This window comes from Rhipicephalus microplus, chromosome 5 (assembly GCF_043290135.1).
Source record: "Rhipicephalus microplus isolate Deutch F79 chromosome 5, USDA_Rmic, whole genome shotgun sequence".
Classification (NCBI taxonomy): Eukaryota; Metazoa; Arthropoda; class Arachnida; order Ixodida; family Ixodidae; genus Rhipicephalus; species Rhipicephalus microplus.
The window spans coordinates 99253250-99266291 of record NC_134704.1 but is presented as its reverse complement, the minus strand read 5'-3'; the positions used below and the strand labels follow the sequence as shown (position 1 = coordinate 99266291).

The following is a 13042-nucleotide window of genomic DNA, read 5'->3' as shown; positions in this document are numbered from 1 at the left end:
GCAGCACTGCGATTACAGCTTTTTCTGAAAAAATACGTCCACTTTCGCAATCAGGATGCCAGGTAATCGTGGTGCATGTTATATTATCTGGGTGACTATGAAAGAGACTGCGGCACCGCAATGCGGGTGCACGCAACTTAACGACAAGTTAGGGTTCTACGAGTGGGGTGTCCCGGCACTACAGCGTGCGCGTACAGAGACGTTTGTGAGTGACGCCAACAGACACGCACGTTGTACCATTTGTGACTCATCGCCGCATTCACTGTCCCGAAGTGATGAACTTTGCGACGATGTCGTCGCCCCACCATCAGCGGCAATTAGCAGAAATGTGCTGGAATACTGAACGATGGGCATTAGAAAAGCGTGATAGTGAGCGCGGCTTTTCCAGCAAACTCGCTGTAGCACTGGTCTTCCCGCATGTTAACCAAATGCTGGCGCACCACTAGCGCTTCTCTGTTGTGCACGGGATTGTGCCGTTTGTAACCGTCATTGTTAACTCGCTCGACAGAGTGGCTGGAGTGGCTACATTCCCGCACACCCGAATACTTTACAGAGTGCACCCAAGCCAGTACGGGCTGTAATTTCAGTCAGAAGCACCGACCAGCACTTCGCCCTCACCTCACCTCCAGCATGCACCCCCACCCTATGCCACCCCTTAGAAAGCGATGGAAGGATCTTGCCAAGGTTCCTTGTTTTAACTAGGGACCTTAGATCTTGCTGCCCTGCCCGCAGTGGAACAATAATATTTAGAATTCTAGTGTAATTTCTTGAGCACTTATTACCATTTAGTGAATATAATCTTAGAGACAGCCCCATAGCTAAACCTTTTTCCACAAAGGTATATGCCCACTTTTTTGGTTAATACTTTAAGCAGCTGTGCAGTGTTCAGCTGTTTCCCGTGATATTCAAAGTACAATGTAGCTGTGGTAACATGTGGGGCTAATTTCAAAGCAAACCAAAAGCTTGACAAGTAGTTGAGCAACCCCCGAAGAACAATAAAGTAAAAAATGTTACTGTAACGTTAACAGACAGCTAGAGATGACAAACGAAGTGTCGAATGCTGCTATTCTGGTGGAAATTGTGAAAAAAAAACTGCAGATGGGTACGGCTAAGGCACCCAGATAAAACAAAGTTGCTTAAATAGGAACCTTAGGCGACACATGTAACTGGTAGGGATGATAACTGATACACATACACAAATATAGAATGAGCGGTTATGAAATTATTAAACGTGGAAGTGCACGCTCAATTGAGGGGACGCAAGCAGCGTCAACACAAGAACGCTGGAAGGGGCGTTCGTTCTGCAAAGGACAAAAATAGTGCGCTGATGCATCAATAGATGCACTGAGCTACGTACAACGGCACTATTTCAACATCCTATGTAAATCAGGACACTGGAATGTTAAAGGAACAATGAGGCACAATGTTGACTACAAATATTTATTCTTGTTACTTCGTTACAATCTCTGGCAACATTTTCATAGCAGGCACCTATGAATAAACAAGCATGTCCTGGGCTGTTGCAAAGGCACGCAAACCACACCAAGACATTTCATTTGTCAGTAAACAATAAAACTATGAAGAAAATTGCAGCATGTGACATTCAATGCAGAACATTGCTTGACCATTGCCTGAACAACAGGTACCAGAGGAAGACTCACCGTTACATTTTTTTCAACATGAACATGCGTGCTTTGAAATATACAATGAATGGCCTAGCAACACACTGTACTGACAATTTGCACAGACACGAATGCCTTAATGGCATGAACAAAGGTGAACATGCAAACCGATTTCCACTGCAGCTTGTTGTCATATACATGAGGTGTATAACAGCAAGATTCACTGAGTAACTTTCGGATCAATAATACGCGTTTTCAAATATACAGGTGATGACACAGTAGAGCATTGCACTAACCATTTCCGCAGACTTCCATACAAATGTCAGCATGGGATCATGAAAGTTAAACAATGCACACTACATCCACAGACGTGTTACAATACAGTTTGTGATGTCACATGACGTACTAGTGAAAGGCGCATTCAATAATGCTTGCAAAAATGACCTGTGTGATTTGAGATGTCTAGTAAAACACTGGAGTAACAATTTCCACAAACTTATACACGAATGTCTGCATGGCAGGAACACTTCAACGGTGTATGTAAACTGCAGATAAGTTGTTGCCACGTTGTGCGTATGCCTAGAGGACAGTATGGTGAAGTGACGTTTGGAAAAAAACTGATATTTCCAAAGTGACGGGAAGTTGCATTGTAACAGTTAGCTACCGTTTCCACTAGCTATACAAGTGCCCTGTGGCATAAACGTAGCAGTACAGTTTATATATCCACACATTACCGCAAAACCTTGGTCGTACGTTACATAACAGATAAGAGACAGGCATGTTCATCATTGCTTGGAGGAGTAACTAGACTGTTTGAACAAGTATTCAATGGACACTTTGCACTTACGATTAGCACAAGTGATGGTAATGCCTTCATGGTGCAAATGAAATGAAACATTACCTTGTGTAAAGAGATGTTCCTAAGGTGCCTCTCGTTCATTTGTCGTGCGAGCTTATAGGAAGGTAAATTGGGCATTGTGTGTATATGTGTGTTTTGAAGAGGATGCAATGAGTACATGAAAACATTGCACGAAAAATTTTCGCATTGTACATGACTGCATCCATGGCAGAAGATGGAAAGGTACAGGTTATTTCTATCGCGCTCATCTATGTGACTTGCTGTCACATTACATTGTAAACTACAGAAGGATACCTTAAGAGTTGTCCCGTGCCGGAAGCATGTTCTAAAACGATGAAAAATACAGCAATCACATACCAAAACAGGTTGTGCTTTGGTCCTTATACTTGCGCTTACTTGAATGGCATGGTACACGTGGGATAGTGCTGTGAACCTAGGCAGCACAAAATTTTATAAGGAATGTAAATCTAGTCAGGATGTTGTCAACAAGTTGACAATGGCAGCATTAAGGAACTCGGACAGTATGGCTCTTGGTACTTCAGTTTCTCAAGCACGCACGACGTGCAAGATGGGAAGATTTTGACAAGGCTATTGAAGGTGCGCAGGCAGCTAGATAGAATAAAAATGCGTTCTCCAAGGAGCTCTCCTGGCACGCACGCCACATTGGCTGCAAGGGCACTTTCTACACTGCTATTTTTCAAGGAAGGTTGGCCACTGCAGCTCTCATTCCTACACTTTTACTTCCACATTTATTGTCGATTTGCACGCTTAGAGCCAATGTCTCTTTCCTTACTTGTATGTGCATCCTTGCGGAGAATAACACGGAAAGAATAACCTCCAATACATTATGACAGTGTGGAAACAAGGTATTACACGATATCGCACTTTTAACAGCAATTTTGGTGGCTGATACAGGAACATGATTATGGATATGCTGCTCTTTATTTTTTTGAAAGTGAGACTCTGCTACCTTTAGAACTTCTACAACTGCTTCAGAAGCTACACACAACGCTAACTTTTCTTTGTACGATTTCAGCTGTGTGAGTCGCGCAACGTCTTTGTTCCCTGTCATGGCACTTACACAAGCATCACAGTCTTTTACTAACTTCTTAGCACTGTGAACAACATACCCTGCGAAGTACAAAAATGACTCGTGCTCCAACATATTCATGTCATGAATGTCAGCAGGAATTAAATCTGTTTGTGTGGTGCTGTCTTCAGTGTCTGAGCTCAAACCAGCAAGTAAAAAGCCACCGTCCTTAGTGTAGCTGCCATCAGCACTAGCGTGTAGAAACTGTGCTAGCGTTGCGGAACGCAACGCGCACTTAAATTCATATAACCTGGGAATCGGATGCTTAGCTCTAAGAGTAGAGAAGAAATTTTCCAGCGCATCTTGACAAAATCTGCTAAGGAACAGAAAGCGGAATTTGCAAAATGATAGGAAATACTCCTGCAGCTCAAGTACAGAGAGCGTACTGAGAATAGCCCCTGTCTGCACAGGCTTCCATGGGGCATTTTTGACGGTGCCGATAGAGAGCCCTTCAAAAAGTACAACAAAATTCTTGAGAAAGTCAATACTTGCCTGCCTCTCTGTCTCAATAACTTTACTCAAGGCAAGTTTGGTTGTTCGTGATGTCATGATGCGGAACCACTTGGCCACAGTTTCAATAAACCAAGCAGTGGCAAGCGCGGACTTCTCTAGCATGCCCTTCTCAACAAGGATGCGCAGTGCAGCCCCAGTATCCACATTGAAAAGACTGTAAGCAGGGCCCACCTTCATTTTTTCGTAATGACCAGGGTCAACACAAGTTTGTTTTAGGTGCGGAGCCAATTTGAAGTCTCCTTTACTGTCAATTTCAATGAGTTTTTTTATTGGTTCATTGAGAACCGCATTTGTGGAGAGACCAGCTTCTACAACAATGTCATCAGGAAGATACAAAGTTTGGCCCCTGGTGAGGTGATTGCGCAGATTTTTCAACAGGTGAGGGGCATCTGCTATAAACCATAGCTTCCGATTTGAATCGCAGGGGTGTGTAGCACTGCAATTTGGCCGACTGTGCTTGCCGACTCTGACAAGAAATAACCTCCATGGAGCCTGATTGCCACCACCCATATCTGAAACAACAGCATCTATTTTAAGGCCAATGTCTTCACATGCTCTTATCATTTTCAAGAGTTCTTGCTTGACAGAGAGTGCATGAAAACAATTTCCAGTCAAATGGTACCCAATGACCTGCTTCCACCTGGTAGTAACACCACCCAGCATAAATACGAGGCCATGGGTAGCCAAGGTGTCTGCAGGGAGGCTGCCATCTGCCAAGGGAATCGTAGGTCTGCCCAGTACTGCGTTAGCCGAAGGATCATATATGAGGCTTGGGGTGATCTGCATCTCATCCATCATGAGGCACGCATGGCGCTCGTACTCTGTCATGCAGTTGACCTGAGCATGATTGGAAGATACGAATAACTAACATGAAAGGTTAGGCAGGAAATAAAAGAAGTGTTAGTGTTTAAGTACATTACGTCGCACAAGTAGGCTGCAATAAGGTGCCATAACGTAAACAGCCCCACAGTCAAAGGTAATCATTCCGTTAACGTTAAGGTCACCTCCATAGAAGCACTGCCCAACCAAGCATCCATTTGAATGAGGTTGACCAATGTAATGAAATAACTGTTTATCATGACACAAACACATGAGCCGTCGAAAGATACCACTGAGAGCTTGCAATGCGCAAAAGCGTCGTCAGGAATATGCATGTTCAGTCAATCAGTGATGATTCGTGGGTTTGGCGCAGCGCACCGATTCGGTACGCTTGTCACAACCAGAACGTGCAATGAACACTTTCGTTATTTTATATAACAACACACTTTATCTGGCCAATATCTCGCGTTACCTTACACTATAAACTATAAGCTTCCTATCACAAAACTCTCTTGCATCCTGTCATGATCAGACAACTATCAAATGGATGTTTGATGGCTTAGATTGTATTGTAGTGTCCTGCAAGGCCTAGGTTGTTATTAGATGGGTTGCAGCTAAAATGACAACTCCATGCTATCTAACTTCCATTCAGGCAACCATGAAGTGCTAACCATTTTTCGGGAACACCGTGATTGTATTATGAGGCATGCCAGCATAAGTACAGAAAATACAAACAAAAATTTAAAATATCGGAACTTCCATAGTGCTGCAAAATGGACAAATTCGTTACGATTACCTTAACAGCGAGAGAGTCCATAATGTCCACCAGCAGCCCTGGACGAAACTTGCAGTGCTCGATGTGACGTTGAAGTGTACGCTGTGAAGGCAATGGCTGGCCGAGCTCCTTGACCATATCATAGCCCCTCGAGCCGCAGGATAGGCGAATCTTCAGTGCTTTGGTCAATGTTTCCTTGGACCACACTGTGCCTCTTGGTGAACGATGCAAGCTGGTGAACTGGTCTTCATTTATGTACGAAGACAGGTGAAGCATAAGTTTCTTGTGCTCCCGCTCTTTCACCCTCGCCTTAGCCTTCGCAATAGTCAGCTGTCGTTCCAGAGCGTTTATTCTGGCCAACAGAGCTGCATGTGAGGCTGTACCTGCAAGTAAAGGATGTATACTTAAATAAAAAACAATGACATCTGGGTTATTCTACATGAAACGTCCAAGTCATTTCAGCTACCATCTCAAATGTATTTAAAAAATAGTACAGATCTGTTGAACTGAAAACAGTCTGCTGCTAGATTCTCTTGGAGGAAATCTCTTTTTTTTTATCGCGTGGGAATTCTTCCGAATTTTGGAGAGTATCGTCGGAGTGTTGTTTACGAAAATAATTTATGGCGAGAGTATTGCATCTCGTTGCAATACCAAGTTTAGTCTACATATTAAGGAAAGGCGTTTGTGTAAAGCAGGGGTCTCAAACTCACCTCAGCCAGCGAGCTGAAGACACTACATTGAGTACTGCAAGGGCAGGCGCAGTGTGAACTAGTGGGCGAGGGGATCGGTGGGTGCGTTTGAACAATATGACAGCTATAGTTGCCTTTTGAAAGAGCGGTTTCCCCATATCACATATGTGTCTAATTTACGAAGGTTATTTAGAGTCAGGGTTCGAGAAATAACGATACCTATCTTCGTAATGACTGAAATCGACGCCAATTCTTGAATGAAGAGTTTTCGTTCCACGACCATGTTTCAACGTGTGATGGCCTAATGGACTGCGTCACGAAAAGAATGCTTGAGGCCGGCCATGTCTGTGGAGCTCATGATTACACTTATTAAGAAAATGAAAAAAAAAAGAAATACGGGACGAAGACAGTCCTCTGCAGGCTGCAGTCAGAATGTTTCAGACCCCTGGAGCGAGTTCGCAGCTTAACAATACATATTATTGCTTTTTTAACACGAAAGAGTTATATACTGGGGTCCACCAAGCCAAGTTCAAGCAAAAGTTCAACATCGCTGCAGCGAAATTCAAGCACCCTTAGAGCAAATGCTGTGTCTTTACACAGCAATAAATAAGCATGGCGCCGATCAGCTTAGCTGTGTATCGACATTGCGTAGATTAGTGCAAGCTTCGAGCCATTTTTTTAAAAAAGCTCTTCCATTCAGTTCCACGCCGTCATGGAATTCGTGAAGCGTGTATACATCTGTAGCTTCATATGGACAGTGATAGCTAAAAACAATCACGGGAATGAATAAATTTTATTTTCGCAACAAAACGTAAACAAATTCCCTGCGCATAAACTGCAGCGTTTTGAGTTTCAAGTAATTGGAAGCTTCAAAATACCTGACGCTTTACCTAAGCACATGCAGTGTGAATGCGCTTCCTTAAATAGCACTGCAAGTGCATCACATGGTATCATAAATGCGAGTAAGTTGCATAACTTAGGTCTGCTTCAAAAGACAACGGTGCGTCTGCTTAGCTGTACAGTGAAATTACAATAAAGTACTAGCAGCCGATACAGTTTAAGCAGGTCTACCTTTTTCAGTATTCTTTGTTTACAGCCATTATGTGTGTAGCAACGAACTCCAAGTGGCCCAGCTGTGCATGCGCACAATCACTGCAGTGTTTTTTTCTTTTTCGTTGTGGAACTACGCAAGCCAATTTCATGGTCATGAGGAGATACTTCCACTAGGATGATGCATTTACGAACATACAAAATAAAGTGCTAATAAAAAAACTTAAAACCATGTAGTGCAAGTACACAACTCTTTTTTTATGCAGCAAATTGAGTTGGTTTCTATAGCCCCGTAGTAAAATTGTGCAATAGTGGGACTAAACTTCAAAAATTGTTTTCTCCACTAAAAGAAAAAAAAATAGTTACGTGCATGACGCAATAAACATACACCTGCTTACTTGGTATACTGCACGCAGAACTCTGTTGCACAATGTCCAGAGTACCTTGGCCAACCACTTCTGCTTCAATTGAAAGGTGGGGCGTATCCTCTGGGGACATTTCTACAAGATAGAAGCCACCCATCTCGGTTAATTACAAGCATTACTTCCACGTCTACACCATGAATGTCACCGCAATCGTACCTTGAGTATCACTCTCATGAGATCCGTGAAAGTAGCAATGGTCATGTCCTATTGAGCTGCTGTCAATGCTCATGCCATTTCCTGAAAATGTCGTTCATAAATGAGCAGACACTATAAAATCAAATGAGACAAGGGTAGTACAATTGATTGAAATGCCGTTTTATTCAACCATTCTAGCAGCTGCTTTCACTTAAACCGCTCCAAAGAAGTCGACGCTTTGTTAACAAACTTTGAAGTCTCCTTATACGCCAACCTAGCAAATTCACTGCACTCATTGTATTAGTGTTTCAATGTTTATTGTCACACAGTTCCTCAACTCCGGCATCTGAACACAAAACTAGCGTGTATGCCACACTGATGGGATGCCTGATGAATACGTGAGACACAACATTGCTTCGAGTCTTACGCGTATGCTTTCATGTACACGTAATCACAATCAATGGACACATTCCTTTTTACTGTGTGCACGTAACATTTGTCGCTACAAATATCGAAAAGGGCGCATCGATTGCACAAACCAGAGACCATGCTCAGCTGTGCAAATTAAGGCAGGGCAGTTGAAGTTCATGCAACAGTGCACGTAATATTGCTGCAAGGTTTAAACATGCACAAAAGGAAAACAAAATGCATTGAATTTTGTTGCATGCCTTCCAACTGCTACCACGTGGATTGCATGCAACAATGCGTACATGTGTTTTATTTGTGCACCAAAATGCATTTCTAACTTGGTGAAATGAAGCGCTATAAACGGACCAACAAAAAGAGAGACACAGAGGAGAAATGACTGCATTTTCAACTGTTTGCAGTAGCAAGGAGCGCACAACCCTTAAATGCTGTTTGCTGCCAAGCGGCTGTCATTTCGAAACTCCGAATCCGTAATGCGTCATTTCAGCAATGGTGGCTTCAGCTTAAGACAATCAGTTTTCGATTAGGGGACGTCCGAAGCACTCAATTACTCGATGGCCCCAACGGGAAATGCACAAAACAACCAACACGGAGGGCCAGGTATCCCAAGCACCGCAGTGGTCTCAGCGGCTCACAAAGCTTCGATGCGGTCGCTAACCCCTGTCGTCACTTACACATGACAACATTAACGCAACTGATCATGCGTTGTGCTTCATACGTGCGTACATCTTTAATGAGTCCCTTTGCTGCAGCCCCAGAAAGTTATATTGTAAAATTATGCGTAACGCATAAAGCATGGGACTTTCCCCTCATTAATGCATGCGAGTCCGTAAGAAATACACCAGGTTATTTCGAACAAAGTGATTAGCTCTTGCAAGTGATTCCTTGTAACGTATTGATGACATAAATAACGTTAAAACTGAATTTTCTCTCTCTCCATACATGTTGATTTTTTTTACAGTCTATCGATTTCTTGCAAATGCAGAATGTTCTTTAATTCAAACGTGAAGACAAAACGTTCCTGTGCCGGCGTTACCACTCACAAATAAAGTGGGGGTAGGGGGGGGGGGGGGGTTGGGATGGTATGCTGGCAGTGCAAACTAGCAATCTTGCAGCATCGCGTGAAAGCGAGATCAGCTGTGATGCATTTTTACTCCACTGCGCTTTTCAGTGTACTCATCCCGTGCTTACCGCAGGAACCAAATATCGGTCGCGTACAGGCCGACAATCTCTTTCAGTAGCTATGTTCAAGTTGCTATGTTTGTTTGTCTACCTAAAAACTAAACGTGTAATGCTCCTACAAGATATCGAGCAGTGCGATTATTCAGATAATGCAGCACGAGTAATACAAACAGCGCAATGACATACCTGAAAGCAGAGGTCTTTTCGTGCGCCTTCGCTGCCGGGAAGGCTTAAAAAGCGTTGGCACAGCGTCGCGTCTGAGCTTCTTTACGCCGCGTTCAAGAGCAAGTGGCTCAAACTGGTCTGGCGTGAAATGCTCCTGAAAGTGCAGTCATTTAAGCTGTATTAAACCGTACATGCATACGCACAAATATTTGTAACGAAGGTCACGTACTAGACGCGCGTTAGACGCGCGTTGTGTAGCGTTTCAACAAAAGCCGATAAATCAACTCACCTCGCAAAGCCGCGTCGACGGCGTTGCACGGAAGTCCTCGCGTGAAATGTTTTGTAGCCACACTTCACGGCGTGCACTATTCCGGATGCCACGAGGTCTGTTGTAGAGCGAGAAACCATCTTCTGTTTTGTTGCTGCAGCCTACAGCACAACAACCCGGCATTGTTCAAAAATTGGCAAGTACTTAACGTACTCACGATCCACTGTGAAGCTATGCTTGGCCGAGTGACTTCGCGCCAAATGGAACGCTCCTCTTCTACAGCTGATGTCTTGGATACGATATACGATAAGGTCCCTAGTCTAGGGACCTTAGGATACGATCTCGTCTTTCGTCGCGGCAAGAATCCAACTGGAACCATATGCACATGCGCACTCGTTTTGAACCTTTTGCTTCATAATAAATATCACCACCATCCACTAATACCGTCACGTGCAACGAATTCACCTATCACAGACCTTGGATGGCAGAGAAAAAGAGGAGTAATCGAGAGAGTGAGGAGGACGGCTCGAGAACAATCAGTGACGCTACCTTGTTTCATCTAGGGACCTTAGTTGGCAGAACGCTTTTTCGTGCATAGCACGCCATTTTCATCGAAGCGTAAGAAACAGCTGCGTTTTCGTGCATAGCATTGCATTTTTTGTGCAGCGCGAGCAGCACTAGGGTCTTTATAATTACGTAGCTAACTATTTCCTAGTAAAGAGCCACACCTTCCAATACTTACACAATGATGTTGCGCCTGAGATATGCGTGTTTGCTTTTTGATAGACAATGTTGACAAGAGTATGGGGGCAACTACCGGATCAATATCTCAGGGCGTTGAGCAAGTGCTTAAAATTTTACCGAGTGGCTGAATGTGACAGACCAAAATTTGTGCGCTTTAGTTTTGTCGTTAAGAGTTCATGAACTCGTTTTTTGTCAATCAGTCCTGTTTATGTAACTTATGAAGCGGTAATGTATATTTCACTTGAACGTAGAATTCGCTTGCAGAGTTGACTGGTAACTTACTGTAATACTATTTATGAATCATGTATCGCGCGTTGCCCGGCTGATCAGCCTACGTAAAAGAACGACAGAGAGCATTTTGCTCTGAAATAAGTGATCACGCAACAAAAAACCAGCGGAGAGTACCAATATTATTGTGAGTTACTGCACTCAAGTTTTGTTTATTCAGAACAGCAATGCAAAATATCTGAAGTAGCACAATCACAATATTGAGCGTCTTTACGCGTACATCCTAAGCATACAAATCAGTACCGCAATTTCAAACCAGTCGGCGGATAATGAGAAGCAGTACACGTAAGCATGTATTGTTAAAAAAATCACAGCATATCCATGGAGTGCATGAAGATGCTTGGGCGAAACGTTCGCCCGTCCTTTTTTCTAGCTTCCGTCCATCCATGCGTCGCTCTGTGCGACCGTCCGCGCGTTCATTCGTCCGTCTGTGCATCCCTGCGTTCGTCCGTGCATCTGCCCATCTGTCCGTCCATCTAGTGAAAGCTCCAATTACCGCCATCTCGCATCTTTTCAGCATTTTATTCAGCTTATAAACTACCACTATCCAGCAGCCATTCAATGGACTAAACGAGAGGTGGCACTCGCGGACTTTCTTACGGCCTGCGCTTCGTGTCTACTACCCACCTTTCACGGCTTCTAGTTCATGGCTATATACTAGGCCACTATATCAATGGCCTTGCAGCCCAACTGTAGCCAAACCTTTCTAAAACCAAGGAGGTTACGCCCAGCGAGTAACATGGCAACACTTCCTGGTCATGTTGTGCTCAAAGTGCGTCCTTCTGATAGTAGCTTTTTAAGTAAGCCCCAAATTCAAGGCAAACTTTATTGAGAATTAAGCCACCAATACTAGTCCAAGTACCTTATTTCATCAGAAACAACTATCTTTTTATATATGAATACCGTGCGTGAGTTTCCTCCTCCATTGAAAAGGGTGCACGTGGTCCGCCCCTCTAGTCCGGCCGTGGAGGTGGCTACCTACTACTGCGACAACTACTACATACATCGCGGACGTACGACCAATGGCATGAGGAGCTTCGCCTCCAAAAATAGACCCCGCGAAAGCGTTGATGAACCCTCAGTGAGAGATGGCGACATCCTGCACACTTAACCGCGACTTTTCTACGGCGTTAAAGCAAGCAATGAATCGAGCAAACACTGAACCGTACTAATAATCAGAGATGGGCAACTTCGCAAAGTGGATTCGTAAATATCGGCCTGAAGTTCTCATTTCCGATTCTATGTAACCCGGTCTTTTGTCGCAAGTAATAGCGCTAAACTTGCGGTATCATACAGTGTGTTCGGCCATCACTAGAATTGTTCTGGCAGCAGAAGGCGCATCAGCCGTCCACGGCAACGAACAGCGACGCCATTCTTGGATGAAAAGTATTTCACAGCACAGCGCCCACGGAAGGACAAGTTTATACAAGTTTATATCCGTCAAAACAGATGCGCTGTGCCCCAAGGAGTCCACGCCTCCAGAGCCAAGATGGCAGTCGCGAGCGACCGTAAACAAACGAACACTGCTAGTGGTCCCACGTGACGGCATCTGGCCAATACCAACGCTGCGCCGGCCTCGGAGAAGTTGAAATTGGAGGAAAAGAGAGGAGGCGAGTGATTAACCGCATAGGTTGCTACATTGCTAAGTTTTAAGGGCTTTATTTCTAGTCATGCACCTTCCCCTTCTTCCATTTCCTTCTAAGCTCGACGTTGAATGAAGCTCTCCTGCGTGGGCAGCTGTAGGGCATGCACTGCGCTTGCGACATTCTGCTCCAGCTTTTCCCGAGTAACTGACAGCGCTAAGCGTGAGCGACGTCGAGATCATTATTTTCCCGTTGCTTCACTGTCTGCGAGGCAGACACACACAGGCCTTGGCGTCGTATAATAGCACGAACGAACAAATAGGCTCTGTCTGCACACAAGGCACTGAAATACCTGCTCCGGTGCTTTATGGCGCGCAAAACGCTTGATGTGCTGTTTTTTTTAGTAAGT

At 44.2% G+C, this 13042-nt stretch overlaps 2 protein-coding genes across 5 annotated transcripts in view; one reads left to right on the top strand and one right to left on the bottom strand.

The window, feature by feature from the left end:
• Positions 1-13042, top strand: part of LOC142817880 (uncharacterized) — a 259330-nt gene that overhangs the window by 162250 nt on the left and 84038 nt on the right. The window lies entirely within an intron of this gene.
• LOC119185280 (uncharacterized) lies at positions 2777-10184 on the bottom strand. Its single transcript, XM_075894236.1, has 7 exons — positions 10040-10184; positions 7999-8079; positions 7816-7917; positions 5694-6061; positions 4707-4921; positions 4064-4238; positions 2777-2806 (listed from the first exon to the last, which is right to left on the bottom strand). Exons 2-7 carry the CDS (start codon positions 8069-8071, stop codon positions 2777-2779), a joined length of 963 nt encoding a protein of 320 aa, XP_075750351.1. The 5' UTR covers positions 8072-8079; positions 10040-10184.